This window comes from Syngnathus leptorhynchus, chromosome 22, assembly GCF_054491065.1.
Source record: "Syngnathus leptorhynchus isolate UIUO chromosome 22, UIUO_Slep, whole genome shotgun sequence".
NCBI lineage: Eukaryota > Metazoa > Chordata > Actinopteri > Syngnathiformes > Syngnathidae > Syngnathus > Syngnathus leptorhynchus.
Window position 1 is genome coordinate 7,201,451 of NC_141216.1, and position 20,543 is coordinate 7,221,993.

At 46.7% G+C, this 20,543-nt stretch overlaps 1 protein-coding gene across 2 annotated transcripts in view; it reads right to left on the reverse strand.

The window, feature by feature from the left end:
* The window catches only part of LOC147039864 (protein sidekick-2-like), an 84,889-nt gene extending 78,509 nt beyond the window's left edge, over positions 1–6,380 (reverse strand). For both annotated transcript variants that reach the window (XM_085904235.1, XM_085904234.1), the window contains exon 1: positions 5,877–6,380. In XM_085904235.1, coding sequence (XP_085760361.1) covers positions 5,877–5,964 — 88 coding nt within the window. In that variant the 5' untranslated portion in view covers positions 5,965–6,380. The remainder of the gene's footprint in view (positions 1–5,876) is intronic.
* Positions 6,381–20,543: the final 14,163 nt, after the last annotated feature.

Below are 20,543 nucleotides of genomic sequence, written 5' to 3' on the forward strand. Positions count from 1 at the left end.
TAGTGAGAGCGGAAATAGGAGCGCAATCATTAAGGGAAGGACTCGAAAGGTTTCTTGTCATGAAAGTGGACCAGAAGAGGAAGTAGGACAGATGAGTGGCTTTGATACGCTCATCAAGAAGTAGAAGAAGAGGAGGAGGAGGAGGAGGAGAAGAATGGCTGCCAGCTACTTAAGTTCTATTTGGCTCACTTGCTTTGGAGAGCTTTGCAAAAAGACAAAGCTCAAGATTGCAGGTACAGAAGCTGGCCTGTGGAAAAATAAAAATGTGAAAGGCACGAATGCAAATTGGCGATGTTAGATATGAGGTGATGGTATGGGGTGGGGGGAGCATCTTCACAGCAGGTAATCCGTCAGGGCCTCCCGTACCATATTACGGTCGGCAGCAGCCTGGCGGCAAGATGTTACAGCTCTATTAGCCAACTAATCTGAGAGAACTTCACTTTATTAGCCCCGTAAGACTCCTGCCAAGACCCCTTTTCATCCTTTACGGATCCCTGGGCGCCCACCCCTCTCCCTCCCTCCCTCCCTCCATCTTTCGCCGCCTCCGCACGAATGCGTTCTGAAACAGCGTCGGTGGCGTCAAAGCACACTTTGACGATCCTCGGAGTAGTTTGTGAAGCAGCCTCGATTTTGGATTATCGAACAGAAAAGTCTTTTGTGTCCGAGCGTGAATAAATTGATGAGAATCCAAGCATTTGAAAGGGGTAAAGCGAGGACAGAACTCGTTGGCGCTACGCCGGCGGCGGTCTCGGTTTTTCACGACGAAAGCAGCGCAGGGCCTCGGGCGGGAGCGCGGTCAGAATCGTTAATCATACCACGAGAGGGATAAAGAACAACTGACAAACGTCGTAATCAAAACATCAGAGATGCTCGAACCACGTCGGCAGGCTTCGATGGCCACTTTGTCTTTTCCGAGACGGTTGCATCGAAAGAAGCTCAAGGCGGCCCGAGGGAAGAAAGAATGGCCGACATTGATTAAGTAAACAACTAGAAAGAGCGGCACGAGGGCCGACGGCGTCGGATGTCTTTTTGGACACTATGAGAACGTGTCTTTGATGACAATCCGACCAGCAGGACCATTTTCTTCAGTCAAAAATAAATCCTTTGTAGATATTTTTGGGGGGGACATGGTAATAACTGCTGTTTTGTGTTCGAAAAGTAACTCTAAGATCCTTATTGATTTTGGAAGATTTCCAAGCGATCTGAGGTAGAAAGATGGTTTTCGGTCTTTAAACTTTTCTTGGCCAACACGTGAAATTAATCGACAACAAAACAACTTGCCGGCAATATCCAAAACAAGGGATGGAGCCGAAGGGAAAAGTGTCCCCTTGAACGCAATGAATCAATTAGCCAGCATGTGAATCAATAGCTGCTGCCTGCCGGTTTGGCGGGCTGACAGCACTCAGGTGTAATTAAAATTGTAAGTATTGACGGGAGAAAAGACGGATGGAGCGCTTCCTGCCCGCTCGGCTCAGCCCTGAGAGAGTGATTATCTTTTTGCGCGCGTGACTGCCAGCATCTGCTAGCGACACCGCTACGCTGCTGCCGTGGTTGCCTCCGAGCTAGCTGTTAGCGTGCCGCGTCCGAGGTCGGGTAAAGTCACGCGTCTAATCAACCGCCTCTCATGCTGACACCTCCAGTTATCGCGAGGTCACCCCCATTAAGCGACGACCACTCAGAGCGCTAAGTGGTCACGTGCGACGCTAATTTGACGAATCGAAAGAAATCAGCACGGGATATTAGCAAACATAATACACCCTAGTTCCGTTTTTCACAAAGAAAATAGATATTCAATAAAAAATTGGTTCAAAATGTAAGCACTTATATAAGTATTTGAAAATGTTTGTTTTTTTTCCTTCTTTTGGAAATTAAAAAGAACACAATGAAGTGTCAGAATGTCACCTGCCTCTCTTATGCCTTGACGAATCCAAAAACATTTGCATTTTAACCACTTCCAAGGATGATTCAAACCTTGAATAGGACATATTTCTGAAACGTCAAAGCACATCTCGTTTTATGAGCAGAGGTGTCGAAACATTTGACGAAATGAAGAATGAGTCCCTGCAGCACGGAGCTTTTAGCAGGTGAAATATTGTTGGCGGTTAACAGCGGGTTTTGCGAGCAAGAAAAGGGACGCTTAAAAAGTTGTCAGAATCTCAAAAGGAAAATAAAAAGACCGTTTATTTGAGCAAGGACAAAAAACATCATTTTCAAAGCAGTTTCTTTCATCTAAAAAAAAAAAACACGGACATCATTCGCAAGCACCTGGAAACGATAAGACTTAACACTTATCTTTAGGACTGCGTAAAACACAATCTCTTGCCAAATCAAAGTGCCGTACAAATCAAAGCGAAGGCAATTTGGAATGTCCTCTGTCTTTTTCGCAACATGACGACAGCTGTTTCCCGTGTTCGGATTGCGGCCTAATTGCAACACGCTCGCATATGGCTACGTCTGATTAATCCAACTGTCATAGGGGAAATGCAAAAATAAAACGCCGTTATCCCCCATACTGTGTGGAAACGAGATCCGTGTATTGCACTGCTGCTACGTGATCAGTGGCCTCTGATGACAAATGATGCAAAAAAATCTATCTATGCCAACGACGTATAGCGACAACCTCAATTAAATGCCAACAATTAACCACTCCAATTAGATTATTCATATGTTACCAAACAGAAAAGTTTTGTGGCTCAATTGTGAGCCATCACAGAAAAATGAGCCGCCGTGACCCATATTTCAGAATTGAGGTTTTGGCACAGTCAAACGAGAATGATCTCAGCTTTCCAATGAAGCGCTCGGCTACTACCCGTGACATCATTTTTACTTATTACATGCGAATAGGTCTCCTTTGGGAAGCGTGCTGCCGACGACGCTAAGCTAAGCCGTAAATTAGACACACGTTGACATTTTATAAAACACCTCCCGTGGGCAAAGTGCAATCACAAGGTTCACGAGGTGACTTCCCGAGATTCCCGAAACGGATTTAGATAATAGACAGGCGCAGATCTGCATGAACGCTCCCTCCCGCCGAGGCTCCGCTCCGCTCCGCTCCGCTCACTTTCTGGTTCATTTAACCAGGGGTGAGGCCGCCGACCACCCTGCTGGTCGCAGCACGCATTAAAGCCTTAAAGTTCAAGTCGGGCAGTTTATTTTATTTTTTTTGGGGGAAAGGCGCGTGATTACATCACTGCTGAAGGCTTCCAGATGCTAATGTGGATGGACTCTTGGAGAGTATCGAGTCATTAGACAGAAAATAAGGCAAATACAGGAAAATGTGACTTGACGAGATTCCTTCAAATGAGTTTACATTGTTTGCGCTAGCGGGGGGGAAAAAAAGAAAACAAAGAAGCGCTAGTAGCTTCAAAAGCAGAGCAGAATACACAATATTAGCATTCGACTTTTAACATATCAAAGAGTATTAAAAAAAAAAAATGAAGTCAAGCAGCTGTAGAAACACAAGGCTTAAGTACAAAGGATGCTTTTCAACCTCCGCCACCTCCGCGAAATGTAGCATGAAACGCGAGCTGCAATTGACTTTTGTCGTATTCTTCACGAGTCACTGCGAGTAAATAAAAGCACAACTCTGGAAGACGTGATCTTGTAGCTAGCGATAATAGCAAAAGGAAACATCAAAAGTCTGTTGAATCATATTTTCCCCAAATGTACTATATCAAAAACAGTTTGGCCGGGGAGCTTTGTGAATTTTTAGCTCAACTGACATGAGAAAATTACACTGTTCTAAATCGATTCATCAAATCGGTCAGTCATTTCCGGCGAGTTACGAAGACAACGAGCGGGATGGAAACTTCCCCCGCGTGTCGGCACGGCAAATGAGAAGCGGCTCGCCGTGCAATGAGGAAATTAGGAAGACGCTGGGCAGATAGTTTGAAGGGGGAGGGCGGGATATGACATTGATTATTCTGCGCTCCCTCCGATGAGCGAGATGGCGCCGCCATTTTGCTCTGACCTTATCTGCACCTGCCACATTCAATTATGAAAGGGACTTTTGTGGCAGGAAGTTCTAGACACTAAGTACTTCTCGACGTTCGGTGGTGGTGTTCTCGTTAATATCCGACAGTCACGGTATTCTATTTCGGATGTCCAAATTTATTTTTTTGCAATCCGAGACAACATTCCTCACCGCCGATCAGAAGTTTGTCACACTCAATTCTATTGAGAATCCCTTCGAGCGGTTACGGATTGTGTATGGTTTTGGTTTTTTTATACAAGCGAAAGCAGCAGAGTACTATTGATTTTGAATTCCATCCAACGTACTAAAAAAACAGTTGAGCTAGCAAAGGTTGAATGTCAAATTGGTACATGCGCTCTACCTGAAGCTACGAGTAAGTTTACATGGATGCTTGTCAAAATATGACCAGTTGTACTATACAAGTCAACTTTTTTTGGGGGGGGGGTTTGTTTTGCCCTCTTCCCGAGATGAGGAGTGAAAACTCATTCCCAAAGTGCTGGCAGCAAAGATCTTTTTTTTTTTTTTTCTTCCTCTCCGAGCACAGGACACAGGTGCTCGGAGAAAGCAGACATCACCCTGCTGTCAATTACAAGGAGTGACGAATCAAAGAAATCACATCCGCCGGTGACGTCTGATCACTCGCTGGGAGGTCTCGTCGCTTTTATTGTCAGATAAAAAAAAGAAAAAAAAGAAAAAGAAAAAAAGACGTTTGTATCGTGCTAACAAATGACGACTTGAAGAGCTCAATGACGTTCATTTTAAAAGCTCATTGAGATGCGTCCTTTGGATTTGGCTTTCAAGCCTCAGTAAGAGTTTTCAAAAAAGGGATTAGGTTCTTACATCAGTATCGACAACTCAGTCCAGCAAGCGAACAGAAGACCTGCATGTCTGAGTTTGTGCATTCGGCCACTGGTGATGTGAACACAATTTCCCAAAGCACAATTGCAATCCAATCTCCTAAAGCTGTCCAAAAAAAAAAAATGACCGTGTCTCAATGTTTGCGTAAAGTCAGAATTCCAAAGACGCACCGACACGCTGCCAAAAAAAAAAAAATTCCTTCAAGGATGATAATGAAAAGGGCCTTGGAGTACTTTTCCCAAAGTGGCTTATCTATTAGCATGGCCATGTGTGCCCAACAAGATTGAAAGTCCCAAAATAAAACTTAACAGGGACCACCACACCAACAACGACACCTGGAAACAGACCAACAGAACCCGACAGCCGATTCGGTCCAAGTCGGCGCAATGACCCTGATTTGGAATTCAACTAAAATCCTGGACTCTGTAGTATTTAAAGACTGGATGAGGCCATCCGTCTCCGCTTGGTGAGACTTGACGGCTCTCCAAGGCCATTCTCCCGTCGTTAAAAAAGCGTTTCACTCGGTTGATCGAACCAAGGCGGGCATTCTCTCCCACGCGGGGTCACTTTCAACCACGGGCCAAAATCAAACATCTCCTGGGTGCTTGGTTAAGAGAGCGCCAGAGCGGAAAGAAAGCTAAGGAATCGGGCAATGTCGGGACTGTTAATCCTGAGCACACGCGATTACCCGGCTCCTGTAAATGTCAGCCGCTCGGATGTGCCCGCCCTTGCGGCTATCCATCCGCCTTGTTTGTTTTCAGCGAGCACCACCGAAAGCTTCGAGTCTATCTTGAAATGTAATACCCAGCCTTGAATCCTAATCCGAAAATCCGAGGTGAGTTGTGGAGAAGATCAGACACCTTAAATCATCACCTAAATGTCATTGAATGTGTTCTGGTATAGTTCTTTAAACAGCTTTAGAAACAAACAATGTGAGATACTTTTATTTTTGTAAAGGTCAACTTGTGGTAAATGCACCTGTTAGTCAGTCGTGCAAAATGTACTGTCTGTTTGCTCCCCCCATCTCCCCCCCTTTGCTGCTTACCTTGACCAAGCGTGCAGCGGATGCCGAAGAGGAGAGATAATATCCACGTGGCGTGCCACATCGATGAGCTCCAAGAGCCAGGTGACATGGTCCCACAAGACAGCGGCGCAGAGGACAACAAGTGCCGCTTGTGCTGATGGTAGCCTGGAAACGGTGATGTTGATAAGCGCTCGTGTAGTGGTCCAACAATGTCCAGAAGCTGGCTGTGCAGTTCTCCCCCCCCAAAAATTCTTGAGATTAATGAAATGGTTCCAGTTGGAGGTCCATTTCCAGGGGCTTTGAACTTGCGCCGTCCTTGGTGAGGTCACAGCGGATAGACGGAGCCTCGGGAACCGGCTGGAGAGCCGCGCGCGTCCCCCGGACCAAACTTCTCGCTCGGCAAAAGCACTTTGAGACAAGCGTTCAGAGGAAGAGGAGGAGGAGGGAGAAGAGGGAGCGGACGACGCGGTCACGAGGGTCCTCTCGGAGCGTGCCGGGGGAGGAGGAGAAGGAGGAGAGCCCGGCCGGCTGTGTGGCTGCGCGGCGGAGTGCGTGTGCGTCTGCTGACTACGAGCCCGACTCCTTTATGCGCACACATGAAGATGGAGAGCGCGGTGGCGGCAAAGCGGGGCATGCTGACACTTAGAGGCCAAGTATGGAAACGCATTCTAGAACTGGCATCCCTCAGGAGAGGAGAGATTATGCACACACAAAAAAGGACTGTAAAAGGATGTAAACATCGAAATTGTTCTCTGGATGACGAGGAGGAGGTTGATTTCCCATCCCTAGTCGTAATTTAAATCTCATTGAAATCTGCATACATGACAGCGACGGTACATCGTCATGTTCAAAACACGACTTTTGGCAGATGGCGACGTGCTGTCATAAAGTGGTGGATTCAAAAACAGCATGCGAGAGACAGATGGCCTCAATAGTCAAATAGAAGAAATAGATCAATCGAAAATGCCAGATGAATATGCAGACTGGCATGTTTGATGAGAACTTGAAGGGGCGTGGTGGCAAAATTATTTTTCTCAAATGATTGTGTCTTTGGCTATTTCCAGAAGCTGGCTGGCTGGCTAATAAAGTCAGAAAATGACAAGGTGATCTCCAGCTTGGCTTTCCGCCACGTGTCAATTAAAGCGGGATGGCGTCGAGGCCGCCGTTTCATCGGCCCGCCGCTGCTAATTAGGGACACGCTTACAATTTGAAGGGACGTCCCCCCCCCTTTCGACATAATGTGATCATGGCGAAGCAGCATGTGGTTCATCATTATCGTATCTTTTATTTCTGGGTCATTCTACAGCGATGAAAAATGTTTTGTCTCTTGTTCAATTTGAATGGTACAAACATAATAAGCGTCCTTCAACCCTCATTGGCAAAATGGGCGCCACCTCAATTACATCTCCTTATTGGTAATGACGAGCTCGCTTTGAACGAATCACCTTTTGCCGAACAATATTAACAGCAATTTGATGTTCCGGAGCAATTTTGGGGTAACGTAGTTGTCTGAATAGAAAAGGCCCGTTTGTCTTGACGTCACGCATTCATCAGCTTTTGTGTTTTGCCCGGCGGCGCTGAAAGTAAGTTTCTTAATCACACACTGGATCTTGTTCAATTTTTACCCATTTCTTTTGAAAGCAAGGTTTCTGTGCAAGGTTGTTGCTTTCATGATAAATCCGAATAGGACCTTTTTCTTATTCTTTGCAATTTTGTTTTTTTGGGAAGCTTCTACTCTTATTTAACCCTCAAATAGAATTTTCCTTGAATTCGTTTGAAAGGGGAAACGGTGTGATGCAGGTTTCCAGATAAAACGCATACACATTTTCTGAGTCCATTTTAAAATAACGCCCGTTCATATTAATCATCCTCTGCACTTTAGCATAGCTCTGGGTTCTTTTTTTTTTTTTTTCCCTTGGCGCTGCCGATATAAGAAAGTTCCTTTAAGGCTGAGTCAGTGTTGGTGGTTTTGTTTGACGAGAGAAATTGCTAAGCTCTTCCATCAGCCGGGATGCACGCAAACTTAACACAAATTGATCCTCCTCCTTTTTTCACTCACTGGAACGAATCCAGTCGCGGTGTTTACCGGGCGTGGTGACAATGATCAGTTTGATGGTGAGGAGGAAGAGGGAGAGGAAGAAGGGAGAAGGAGGTGTGACTCTCGAGGTTCACCAGAGTCAAGTTTAATGACTCCTCATGCATATGCCGCCATTGGAGACGCTTTCCAAAAGGCGCCATCTGCTCAGCGGTTTAATTAAACAGTAGCCTGTGGAAAGTTGGAAGGCAATTTTACAAGTTTGTCAACTTATTAATGAGCCTGACATTTATTCAACAACAAGCACAAAAAGGAGGGGAAAAAGAAGATAGAACCTCAAAAACACAGATACCAAAATATGGATGGACAACTCACCCACATCTTTTTTTTAATGCAATGTTTCACCAGGTAAGCCAATTGAGAACATTTTCTTATATACAATGGCAACCTGGAGGCAAGGTATGTGAAAGGTCTTGCCCGAGGACACAACGACATGTGACTGGGACAGAGTTGGGATCGAAACACTCACCCCCGATTACTAAACGACCCACTCTCCTGCCTGAGCCACAGCCGCCACCGTGATTGATTTCCTAACTCAAGTTTGAAATTCTGAAGACTACTGCAAACATAATTTTACCATCGTTTAGAAACATCATGGCATCTCAAAGATCAAAATAAATCATCATAAAAAATGCACAAGTATCAATAGAGCCGCCTGGCAGTCGGGATTTTTTTATTATTTTTTTTTTTAAGCGAAAACAAATATTTTGACCTGCCGCATTTACATGTATCAGGTCCACGCGTCAGCCCAAAATACTTTTTGCTGTTAGCTGCCATAACAAGTCAAAAAAAGAAAAAACACGCGTAGGTGTCACTTGAGCGGTTCGCACGCGGGCGGGCGGGCGGGCGGCCGTCCGTCACGTAGCGCAGCCTGTGTCTGCGGTGACCGACGAGGGCCAATCATGAAAATGCATGATTGATTTTTTTTTGTTGCGCGGGGAGGAGAAGCAAGCGGCTGCCGCACGGCGAATTCCCAAACCGGAAAAAATAAAACGTGTACAAACATGTTCATGCATGTATGTACAAACACTGCCATGGATTTGTGTATTGAATCTCTGACCCGGGTTTAGGACTAACCCGCAAAATCAAAAGAGGAATTCAAAGATGGAGTCGATCAAAAGTGAGTACGCTGATCTCTATTGTTGTGTGTTTGATAGGAATGATTTCTTCATCCTCGCCTCGCTGTCGGCTTTACCGTCGCCGCACCTGTCTATTAGTCACTCAGGATTACGCTTCCTGTCAGAAGTGGAATAAATACAGCTCGGGGAAGCGATACGAAAGCCTCGGAAACATGAGGCGGCATTGGCGAATGCGCCCCCCCTTGCTCCCCACCTCTTCATTTATTCATCTCGATCATCGAGAGCGGGTACGCCATCACCGAGTTTATTAAAGCGCTGGCCCCGAGGCACAGAGCAAACAAGAGGGCTTAAAAAATGAATGTCGACGGAGAACGCGACAAAATCAACGTGAGCAGCGTTTGGAACGTTTCGCTCCAGTCTCCGAACTCCCGCTCCACTCCGAAATACAAACCAGACACGAAAAGTCGGCTTTAGTCGACCGACTTTGTGGCATCTCAGCTGTCACGCACTTCTGACGTCGTTGCTTAAAAAGCGCATACGTGGGACTATTGACCAATTATTCTTCTCGTTTGCGCACGTCACCTACTGCGAGGCCTCCAGGCTCGTCGGCTTTTGAGTCTGACAATTTCTCCCCTCGCTGTGCAGGGAAGGCAGCAAAATACATCTTGTTACACGAGGCGCCGCGCTGCAATCTTCTGGTTCTCTGTGTGAACCCTTTGAATTGTACCCGGTGCTAAACTTGACATACTTCAAGGGTTAGCAGCTGTTAATAACATACTCTACCTTGACTAAGTGCCAGAAAAAAAACAAACATCAAGCTCAAAAGCACCATACTTGTAGTCACATGCTTCACAGTAGGAGTGTTTTTCAAATTATCGCCATATCACAAATAAAGAATATGGGAGGTTGCTATGACACGTTTACTTGCCATAAATTCCCGCAGCTCTACCATTGCCAAACTAAGGCCGATTGTTGTGATGTGCGAGATACAGCCGGCCGTTACTTGCCAGCAATTTCTCCACTTGCTCGGCTTCAGCAGTAAAAAGTACAAACGATGACGGAAAAGCGTGCGCGATACAGCCGTTACTCGCCAGAAATCCCTCCACTTGCTCACCTTCAGCAGTAAAAAGTCCAAATGATGACAGAAAAACGTGCGGGATACAGCCGTTACTTGCCAGCAATTCCTTCACGTGCGCGATACAGCCGTTACTTGCCAGCAATTCCTTCACTTGCTCGCCTTTAGCAGTAAAAGGTACAAACGATGAGGGAAAAAACGTGCCGATACAGCCGTTACTTGCCAGCAATTCCTCCACTTTCTCACCTTCAGCAGTAAAAAGCACCAAAAAATGACGGAAAAAGCCAATTGGGTGTCGTTGTCACCTTCGTTGCCGTGCGGTCATCAAACACTTTGGGAGCATTCATCAGTCTCATTTAGAGAGCGTGCGAGAGAGAGCCTCTAGCTCTTTGCAGACTTTTGAAGCTCTGATCGCTTTTTAATGATCGTCAACCTCGAAACCGCCCACCCACAATAACTAATTATTAAATCAAGCTAGGTGAGGATAGTCAATAATATGTGTTGAAACAACAACAACAACAACCGCCTCCTCCCCTCCTAAACGCATTCACTAAACCTCCAGTTCAAAATATGGGTAGCTTGAGAACAATACAGTGGCCGCGGCACTTGTTGTTTCTCGGGTGTGACGGCAGACACATCGAGCAGCGGTGGCTCGCTCCCTCCCGCTGACCTTCACTTTATTTAATAATTACAGTTATTGTGAAGCGGCAGCCGACTCTGCTGCCCCGAGGAGACTATTAAAACACATTTCTCAGCTCAGTGCAAAGCAAACAGTTCATGTGCATTAATTAGCTTTCAAAATGGCCTTGGAAGTAGAAAAGAGAGGGATTTAAACCACCGGATAGGTGCTCATGTATTATTGCTGGCATTACTCTAGGGCACAGAAGTCATTGGGATAATTAGCATGGGAGTAATGATCCGAGTGAAAATCAGACCCGCTACCTGAGCGCAGACGACTGGCTCATTGGGACAAATTATTCCTTCCGCTCACTCTGGATTCATGCTTTCATTTTCTCCATCGTTCGAGCACGTAAAAAAAAAAAAAAAAGCCTGACTATTTCAAAGTGCGGGTGACTCCATTTGCAAAAATACTTTTCTAAAGTATGATAGCAAAACAGCGGTCACTCTCATTTCTCCGATGCGCCCGAGCGCTGAAACCATCAGGAAGGCGGGCGGCATAGCCGACAAAAACACGACACATCATTAGAGCTTTATCATAAAATAAAAGCATATGTGCCATTTCCCTTGGAGTTCACTTCCGTCTGTCAGCTAAAAGGTGTCCGCTGGCAATTAATGCGATCAAACTTTGTTCTGGGAGGCATAATGGAGCAAAGTTGAAGAGTATTAAAAGAGTCACGTGTCGCTACTCCTTAACATATCTTTTGAAATTCAGTCTGAAAAAATCTTGATTTATAGAATTTGCAAGATATGCTTTAAGACAATCAGCCAGATTGCTGTCATCCGTAGTAAACAAGTGCCTACCGGAAATGGCTGTTGCTCCTTTGACACTGCCTCTTTGCAAACAAAAAAAATTCTGGGGCGATTGTTGTCACATGTAGGCATAATGACTCCTTTAATGCTGCTCTGATTCTTTTTATAAAATAATATGAGCTAAATGTAAGACCCAGCCATAGAAAGAGAATTGACTCGTGAAATTTATGGGAGATGGCTGTCACCTTTAGGACAAATCTGGAACTTGCCACAAATCTCTTTGCAGAAGGAGACAGGGTAGATTGTTGTCACTTGTAGGACGCAGACGCAAGCATTAAGCATCGTGGTCATAGGAGATGGATTCATGAATATCACAGCAGATTGTTGTCACCTGTCGGACAAAGCTAGTGCTTGCCAGAAATCCCTGATGCTCCTTTAAGGCTGCCATTGGTCTCTTTGCAGAAGATTGCTGCCACATCAAGGAGATTAGGGTCCACTTTTCTTTTTTCCAGGGTGACTTTACTTCTGCACGGCTATACTTGCTGAGATAGAAAAAATTCATTTGACAGTACAAAATTTGCATGTATAAATGTGCTGAGTCACTATAAAGTCTCAACACCATTTTCCTCTCTCGCTCTTGATACGGAGAAAGAGCAGAGTACATCTGGAGGTGACTGGAGTGAGCTCTGTACAGTAAAGGGGAGCTAAATGAGTGCCCGGGGGAGGCCACCCTGCGAGAGTAGGAGGACAGGCTGAGGGAAAGTAAGATTAATGACGCTTTGGAAAATGAGTGCTCCTGCTGGCCCGGGTTGGAACGACAGCGGGAGTTTAGAGATGCGTCTGGCGTTAAACAAGACTCGGCGTTTGGATCCGAGGCAAACTGACTCTACGTGATGTCGGAGGAGTTTTTAGCCAAAAGGATGACCCCCTTGAGGACCTCTGCCCGTCTAGTTGGAAGACATTTTGTCACACTTCACAAACTCTGCCTCCAGCAGACGCATAACACGCTGCTGAAAACATTTGAGTGTTGCGGTGGTGAGGAAGGGAGGGGGGGGCCGATGTATGGAGGAGATGATGCGATTGGACAGTCGGCCATTATACGAGAAAACAAGCTGATAAATGCTGATTGCATTACGCAATGGGGGGGAGTTTATTGAAGTGATGGCCTCGTACTCTCATCTCGATCCCCCCCAGAGACATGAACAGTTGGAATATTTCCTGGCACCTCTGACGAGCGACCCCCCCCCCCCCAAAGCTATGTGACCATCATCGCAGAGCGCCTTGATGAACTGCAATTTATCACAGTCCAGAAGAAAATGGAGTTGATTAGCTTGTGATTGAATAAGCGCCGAGCAAGAATGGAGCAAGGGTGACGTCCTTTCTCCGTTTGATGGAGGCAATTCGTGTCACGTCGTGACTGTGGCACATGAATCAACGAGCGCTTAACATTATTGCGGACGAGATACAGTTTGCTCTGCGCGATGCCGTCAAATTGGGAACGCTGCCTTTACATTTGGCCCGGGGCTTCAAAGTTTAGAGAGATAAATGGAGCCGGAAGCATATATTGTACATCTGGGGCAATTCTAGAATGAGAAGTTTAAGGGTGCTTGCTAACAGTTTTCAGCATCCATTTTGTTTATGTAAAAAGTCCACTTCGGAGACTTTGCACTCTCTAGAACTCAGCCCGAATTTCATTGTTTTGAATCTAATTTCCGTTATGAAACAGTAAACAGCCCCCTTAAAAGGTAATGGGGAAAGAGCGAAAGTCCATTAGCAGCCTCCAAGGTACAGCCAGAGAGGCGGCGGCTGGAATGGTGTGATGATGCACAGGACTGCAAATTGGCTTCAAGACGGTGGACCAAATTTTGGGAATGGGCTCCAAGTAACACCATGTTAATTCAAGAGAACACCAGGAAGGCGTGAAAATGTTTTCACGATCACTTCTTCTCTCGAGTCCAAATGACTTTATTACGCAATGAATTATAGCGGGGGAAGTTCCAAGACAAAGCTTGGGCCTTTTATTTCGTCGGACACATTACCGATACGCCGTACGTAATAAGTGTCAGCCTGAGCCCATTAGCGCACACGCATATAGTGAAAGGCGCCTTTTTTCTTTCCATTTGAATTAAACAACAATTACATTACTGGCTAGCCCTTATTCAATACCTTGCTGCCAATCGACTCCATTTGATATTTTAGTCCCTGAAAATGGCAAATTGATTCCAGAAAAGTGGCATTGCCGACGCCGCCGGCGCCCACTTTGGTGCTAGCTTAGCTGCGTGACACCTTAATTGCTTTAGACCTCAATCAATTGCTGCTTGCTATTGGAATTGGCGTCCTTTTTTTTTTTTTTAGCTTCGGCGTAGCTAATTAAAGACATATTGAACCGAGACTATTCGAGTCAGTGGTGAGTAAAGCTCAGGTGGGGACGAACCTTGCGGGGTTAAGAGATAAACAGATAAAACTATGGAGGCTGACCGTTTTTATTTACAGCGCAGGTACTGAGTATCCAGGAACATGCACACATAATGTTTCTCTCGGGAGGTGGCTGCGGAGGCATAACAACTGCCTATTAAATGCGCTTGGGGGAAAAATGGCAGCATAAAAAACGGGAAGACCATTGCAGCTAGTAGACTGTTTTGCTAGGAGGTGGTATGCTGCACATTCAGTGGAAATAAATAAAGAAATCATTTTGGGGAAAATAGCAAAAGCCTCCAATTTGGCTGCTGCGGCGGCTTCTCAGCAGCACACTTGCCACCCTACCGGCAGAGGCCTGCGAGAGCAGCTGAGGCTGGGATTAGTCGCCGATCCTTGCGGGGCGGCATATAAATCAGGCCAGCGGGCACTAATTCACATTTTTAGCCAGCATTTCACTTCCTGCTCAGCGGCGGCAACGCTGTGATTATGTGGAGAGCGTTAGGAGTGCGGGTGGAACCACCTCAGGCCAGGCCAGGCCAGGCCAGGCCAGGCCAGGCCAGGCCAGGCCAGGCCAGGCCAGGCCAGGCCAGGCCAGGCCAGGCCAGGCCAGGCCAGGCCAGGCCAGGCCAGGCGGTGCAACCAAAGGAATTTTTCATTCAGGCTGCTAGCGGGATTAACGTGCACAGATGGGGAAAGCCTTTTTGAGAATTAGCATAACATTTTGAGGAGGGAGCAACTCTCCGAGCGCCGATTTATCCTTTTGCCAATTTGTCTCCTTCCACCTGGCGGAATTTGGCCTCTACCGGCACTGCTTTGAGTCAGCCCGGCCGGCGCCTCTTGAACTCTGGAATAGTTTATTCTGTAAAGCAAGCTCACGGCGAGCTCCTTATTGCCTCGCTGTGCCTTCATTACTTTCCTGCTGGGCTCAGCATAATTTCACCTTTGGAAAATGGCGACAGGGACGTGCGCACTGTGAAAGCAAATAAGCGGGAAGGCGAATAAGTCACGTTTGCTGCAAAACAACGCCTGACAAAAAAAAAAAAAAAAAAATTGAGGGAGGGGCGTGCCGTGCCGTGCCGTGCCGCGTCGTGCCGCGTCGTGCGTCCACGCTGCGCTTTATCATCGCACGGCGAGGGTGAATTTGAAATGTCCCGCAATCAGTCATACCCCTTTGCCGCTCTTCTGCTGTGAATGTAGTCTGATTCATAACTCAGCTTTATCACTCAGGTGCATTCCTCTAAAATTGAATGTCGAGCCCGTATCTTATTTATTGAGCAGGCGAGGCGAGTCAAAGGTGCCGCATATAAAACGGCGCCACGATGGCTCCTTTTGCTGACAGGGCCATTGGCGCTCGTTTGATGTGATTTTCTGTTTTGAACGACCGACGCGTCGCTCGGTCCCCTGCCCAAAGCAAGGCGACGTCCGCTGTCCATTAAGTAGAAAGAGCCAATCGTAACTGGCAAAGATTAACATTGATTAGCTGTTGAAGATTGCGCTTGGTAGAGCGATGAGACCCAGGTAGAGACCCCGGGACACGTCGGGCAGACCACGTCTCCCCGTTGGGATTACCCCGGAAGGGAAGTTCGGACTGCTAATGTTGCCGCCCCTCGCCTCGCCTCCCGATAAGCCAAAGAAAAATGGATGTATGGATTTGCCAGGTCAATAAGCAATTATAAGCCAAAGCGTGAAGACGACTCGAATTCCGACGATGCGCATGGCGGTGAGTCTGAAAATACCACGTGGGAAGGAAGTATGACCGATTGTCCGCAAACAAAGATCCGCCTCAAACTCTCCCGACACAATTTAACAACTTCTTTCCCCCCTGTCTCAAACATTTGAGAGTTTTTACCGCACGCCTTTATTTTTTACGCTCCGTCACAAAAGCAGTTTCAGACTTGAAAGGAGGGAGGAGCTGAATCACACGGAAGGGTGGTGAAAATGACGTGCTTCGGCGGGATAAACAACCCGCCGTGGACGCTTTTCATCTAGGGGGGCTTGATTAGTTCTGTCAGGAAAAAAAAAAAAGAAGCGGGCCCTTGACAGCGCGTGGAATTTGGTGCCATCTGACAGAAGCTGGATCTTAACCAGCGAGTGGGCGGCGGCGGAAGACGTTGAACGACAAAGGGACAGTCTGAGGTTATCAAACAGATAAAAGGCCTTTGCGCCATCAAGAGAAATAACGGCGGCCAGCGTGGAAGTGTGTGAAGAAGCCGTGTTCCCATTTCAGGGGGTGATCAAATAGAGCGGCGGCGGCGGGTAAACAGAGTGCGTATTACAGACAGTAAATAGAGGTTTCGTCTTCAGCCCTTTCCGATTAATGAGCTCGTAACCTTTGGAGAGGCCAGTAGGCATTTGAGATCGCCTGTTTAAAAAAATCCCCCCAAAAAATAGAGCGGCCAGATGGTGTCAGAAGAAAGTCATGCGGAAAGTAAAGTTATGATTTTTTGGGGTTGATTCTGCAGATGTAAGCTATTTTTTTTTTTTAGCTGGGCTTTATTTGATCTGACCGTTAATAATGACTCGTTTGTACCTCGGCGACTAATTAAATGCCAAGCCGGCTGTGATGAATGGTGACATGGATGCATAATTAGTGAGATTGCGCTCAGTCAAATTGCGATGCCTTACACCTAATTAAAACGTCTTGCCGTGTCGTGGAATTTGAAATAGATGCCACTCACGTCGGCCATCTCCCAAATATTGTCTCGCTATGCTTCCAGAACGAATGATGCAGGAGGGGGGGGGCATCCATTTTGCGCTCCTCCGAGGTCATACAGAGCACTTGCAATTTTTCATTTTACATTTTCAGTGCCATCGTTTTGACAAGAAGCAGATCCAATCCCGACGCTTGCGTTCCCTCCACCGGCGACGGCGGGCTGATGGGATACCGACGATTTGTTCATAATTACGCTTGATCTTGAGGTTGATGGAAGTTTTTTTTTTAATTGCATGAAACAATTTATTGTCTATTTTGATTTGAAAGCAGTCAATGTTATTCCCCTTTTGTCATGTTTGACAAACACGCGCACGAGTCACCTCATCACTCCGGGGCGAGTCGCTGGTCACCCTGGCGCCACAGCCGCGCTCCCCCTCCCTCCCTCCATCCCTCCCTCCCTCCCCCTAGTGGGTCATCTTGTCCGATCATCTTCAAAGGCAATCTTGACAGCTACACGGCTGACGATTTCACCCAGTGCCGCCTGCGTGGAAACCGCAACATGCTCGCAGGACGCCGGAGGAATACTGAGCGGCAGCGCGGACCAGCCGCTACAAAATGAATCATTTAAAAAAAAATGGCGTCCAGAATATCAACTCCTTATCGTTTTCCCGCATAAAACTCTTTAATTAAAAGCGTAAAACAAAAGAGAAAAGACCGACGTTGAATCGAACCCGAATAAAAAAAGCCGATCGTTAATGTTCGTTGGGATGAATAAAGCGTTTGAGCCAAAAGCAGAGGAGCAAAGCCGCCACGAGGCCCCGCCGCCGTCGTATCGACTCCATCTTATCTTACGAAGCTACTCGATACAATATATAAAACGGCGTGTTCTACAACCGACACAGATAAGATGTTCTCCGGATTTGCCGGTCTTCTCTCTCGGGACTACAGTTGTAAACAAAAGAGCGTGTCGGCATCACGCTGATAATACTGCAATTCTTCATCGGTGTGGTCAAGTCAAAACAAAAAACAAAAATAAATAAGCCACCGAGCAGTTGTTGAAGAGGCGGTTTGGAAATACAAATGAGGAGCTCGCTTGGGAGTTCACAGGTAATTGTCACCTCCTCAAGTGCGGGCCCGTTAGTCCTAATTAGCGCCGATAAAGTCGTAGAAACGCTCTGTGATGATCGGGTTTATCTCCTGACATCTTGAAATTGCAGTTTAGGATCAAACACAGAAGCCAAATTTACCGCGGAGTAGATTTGAAGTCTTATTCGCCTTTTCTTGCTCAGTAATATTTGAACGAGCCTTCTGTCGATTGTCATAAACGATACTGTCGCCATAGTAACTGGCGCAGCGTCTGAATAAATATTTACGATTTTGAAGGATGTTTGACTTTTTACACTTTGAGGCTTTTTCCGTGCAACTTAATCTCTGCCGTGTCTTTATTGAGAATTAAGCCATGAAACGGTTTCAAGGCAATTCAGAAGACATTGGGAGCTGATTAAAAACATGTTTTTTTTCTTCTGATATGGTTCAAATGTTTCACAAGGTCTCGCACTTAAGCGTCATTGATGGTAATTATCCGCCTCGGACGTCTCTGTCAGTCGACGACTCTTTTAAGGACTCGGCGTTGAGTGTGATGAAAAAGAATTTCTTCTGCCGGCTAACTTCAGTTTGGCACACGAGGCCAACGTTGCCCCGACGTCAATCGAACGTCGATATGCTCGGTCATCCCGCCGACAGCAGGCACATTTATCCGCCGTCAACGTTTGATACGCAAACATGCGAGCGTCCTCCCGGGATGGATGACTGAAAAAGACGGACGAGGCAGGAAAATGGATGAGCGCCGGCCAACAATTAAACGGCAGCCATTTGTCTAGCACAAGTCGGGACGGGGGGTGGGTGATTTTTCAGATGCGCTCGTTTTTACGAGGCTAATGGCGCGTCGGGACGGAGTGGCAAACAATCCGAGCCAGGTGGAGGCGGCAGAGAGAGGTGCCCTTCGCTAATGCATGCGAGCGTGCGTGATTGATTATTTTTTTTTCTTTTCCCCTCCTCTCTCCTCGCAGGCGTCTTAATGCCGTAATGCATCCCTCTGTCACAGAAAGCCGGGTTGGCGAGCTGCCCTTTCCGCAGACTGATCTCCCGCTCGATGGGATGAGACCGGGGTAAATAAATAAAGGAAAGGGGGAGGCTGAAAAGGAGGAGGAGAAGGATGGACGACAAGCGTGATTACATACACGCACAAACATACACGTGAATTTCTTCTGTTGTGCTTTGAAACGGTCTCACCTGGTTTCTAAACGTCGGTAGGTCGGTCGGTCGGTCGGTCGGTCGGTCGGTCGGTCGGTCGGTCGGTCGGTCGGTAGGTAGGTAGGTCGGTCGGTCGGTCGGTCGGTCGATAAATAACTGTCGGCTGTTGTTCCAGTAATTTCTCACTGGAGTGAGACTGACTTCCTATTTCTTGCTCTCAAAAGGCAATCAAGTTTTCCTTTTAAAGCTGGCATCTTAATTGGGTCACATGCCAAGACCAGAAAATGGACAAAATGAACACTTCAGGGCAACTAGAAACTGTAGTATGAGTCACGGAACATGTTTCCCGCAATCTTTCTGAGATATTTACGGGAATGGCTGCTAGCCAGGAAGAAGAAGCTCTCAGTTTGACAACAGCCGCTGACCCCTGCCGCCAATGGTAAGCGGCGGGTGAGCGTGACACAGCGCTTCTCTGCCTGCCATATTTCACGCGAGTGACGTGCCGCTTTGTCACCAATTATTTGCTTATTAATTCCCCACCGCGGCGCGCAAACTCGCTCGTTAAACGAAACACACGGGTTCCCGCGGCAAAATGGCTGTCGATAAATCATTCAGAAGCGCGGTACTGATGATGCATGCTTTCATCCCCGCCTGGTTTCCATTAAAAACGGCGTGACAGAGTCGGTAATAACTGCCGCGGGTCTCGGCCGGGCCGCTGTTAATCAATGCCTCGGATCGTTTGGGCTCTTGAGCGCCAAATAATTCCCCGTGTAAGAGCGGCCAGAAGGATGTTCCTTTGATGAAGGTCAATCAGAGAACGAGTCTACCGATTGTGGTTCGAACACGGCGGCCATTTTGGGGTTCGTGAAGCGTTTTCAAAGACAAATCTGCCTCCGAGACAGCCATTTCTTTCTGTCTCAGACTAATCAGGTGATGGACGTTTGTCATTGGCCTTCATGACCGGACACAGATGGTTTCTGACGACGTTCTGTCATTCTGTCATCACCCCGCCAGGCGCCACATGATGGAGGTGTCAGCACCAAAAAAAAAAAAAGTCTGACACATTAGCGACCGCGACAAGACTTCAAATGTGCCACGGATAAAATCGACATGTCTCGAAACATCAATTTGGAGCGGCGAAAGCCTTAAAAGAATCGGAGTCGTTAAACAAGTTATTTCATCATTTGTCCGATGGCTTCCAAATTTTCGTGTACTATACAGATGGGCGACACTAATTTTCAGAGAATTGGACTTTTTCATTATGGCGTGTGGGCACGGCACAATGGAGAAGTTTGATCACTGTGCCATAAAACATAAAAGTCTCATAACTCATAGCTCGACAAGGTCACAGCGTGAACCGTGTTGTGTGTGTTAAAGGCCGATGAAATCCAGAGATTTTCTGTAAATATATATTTTTTTTTTTACTAACCTACGCCGATTCGTCGTAAGCTGCAAATTAATATCCCAAGTAAAGATGGTGAAAGCTTTCTGGAAACACCGTGCCAAAAAAATGGACAAAAACACTTCTAAGAAACAAATCCAATTCTTTTGCTAGGTAACACTATTGCGCAAACGATTTCCCCACTTCCCGTTCATAAGCTCCGTCGTAAACTCAGGATCCCCCTGTACGAGCACATTTTCACATTTCACCGTAAAGCTACTCCATTAAAAAGCACCGAGCTAA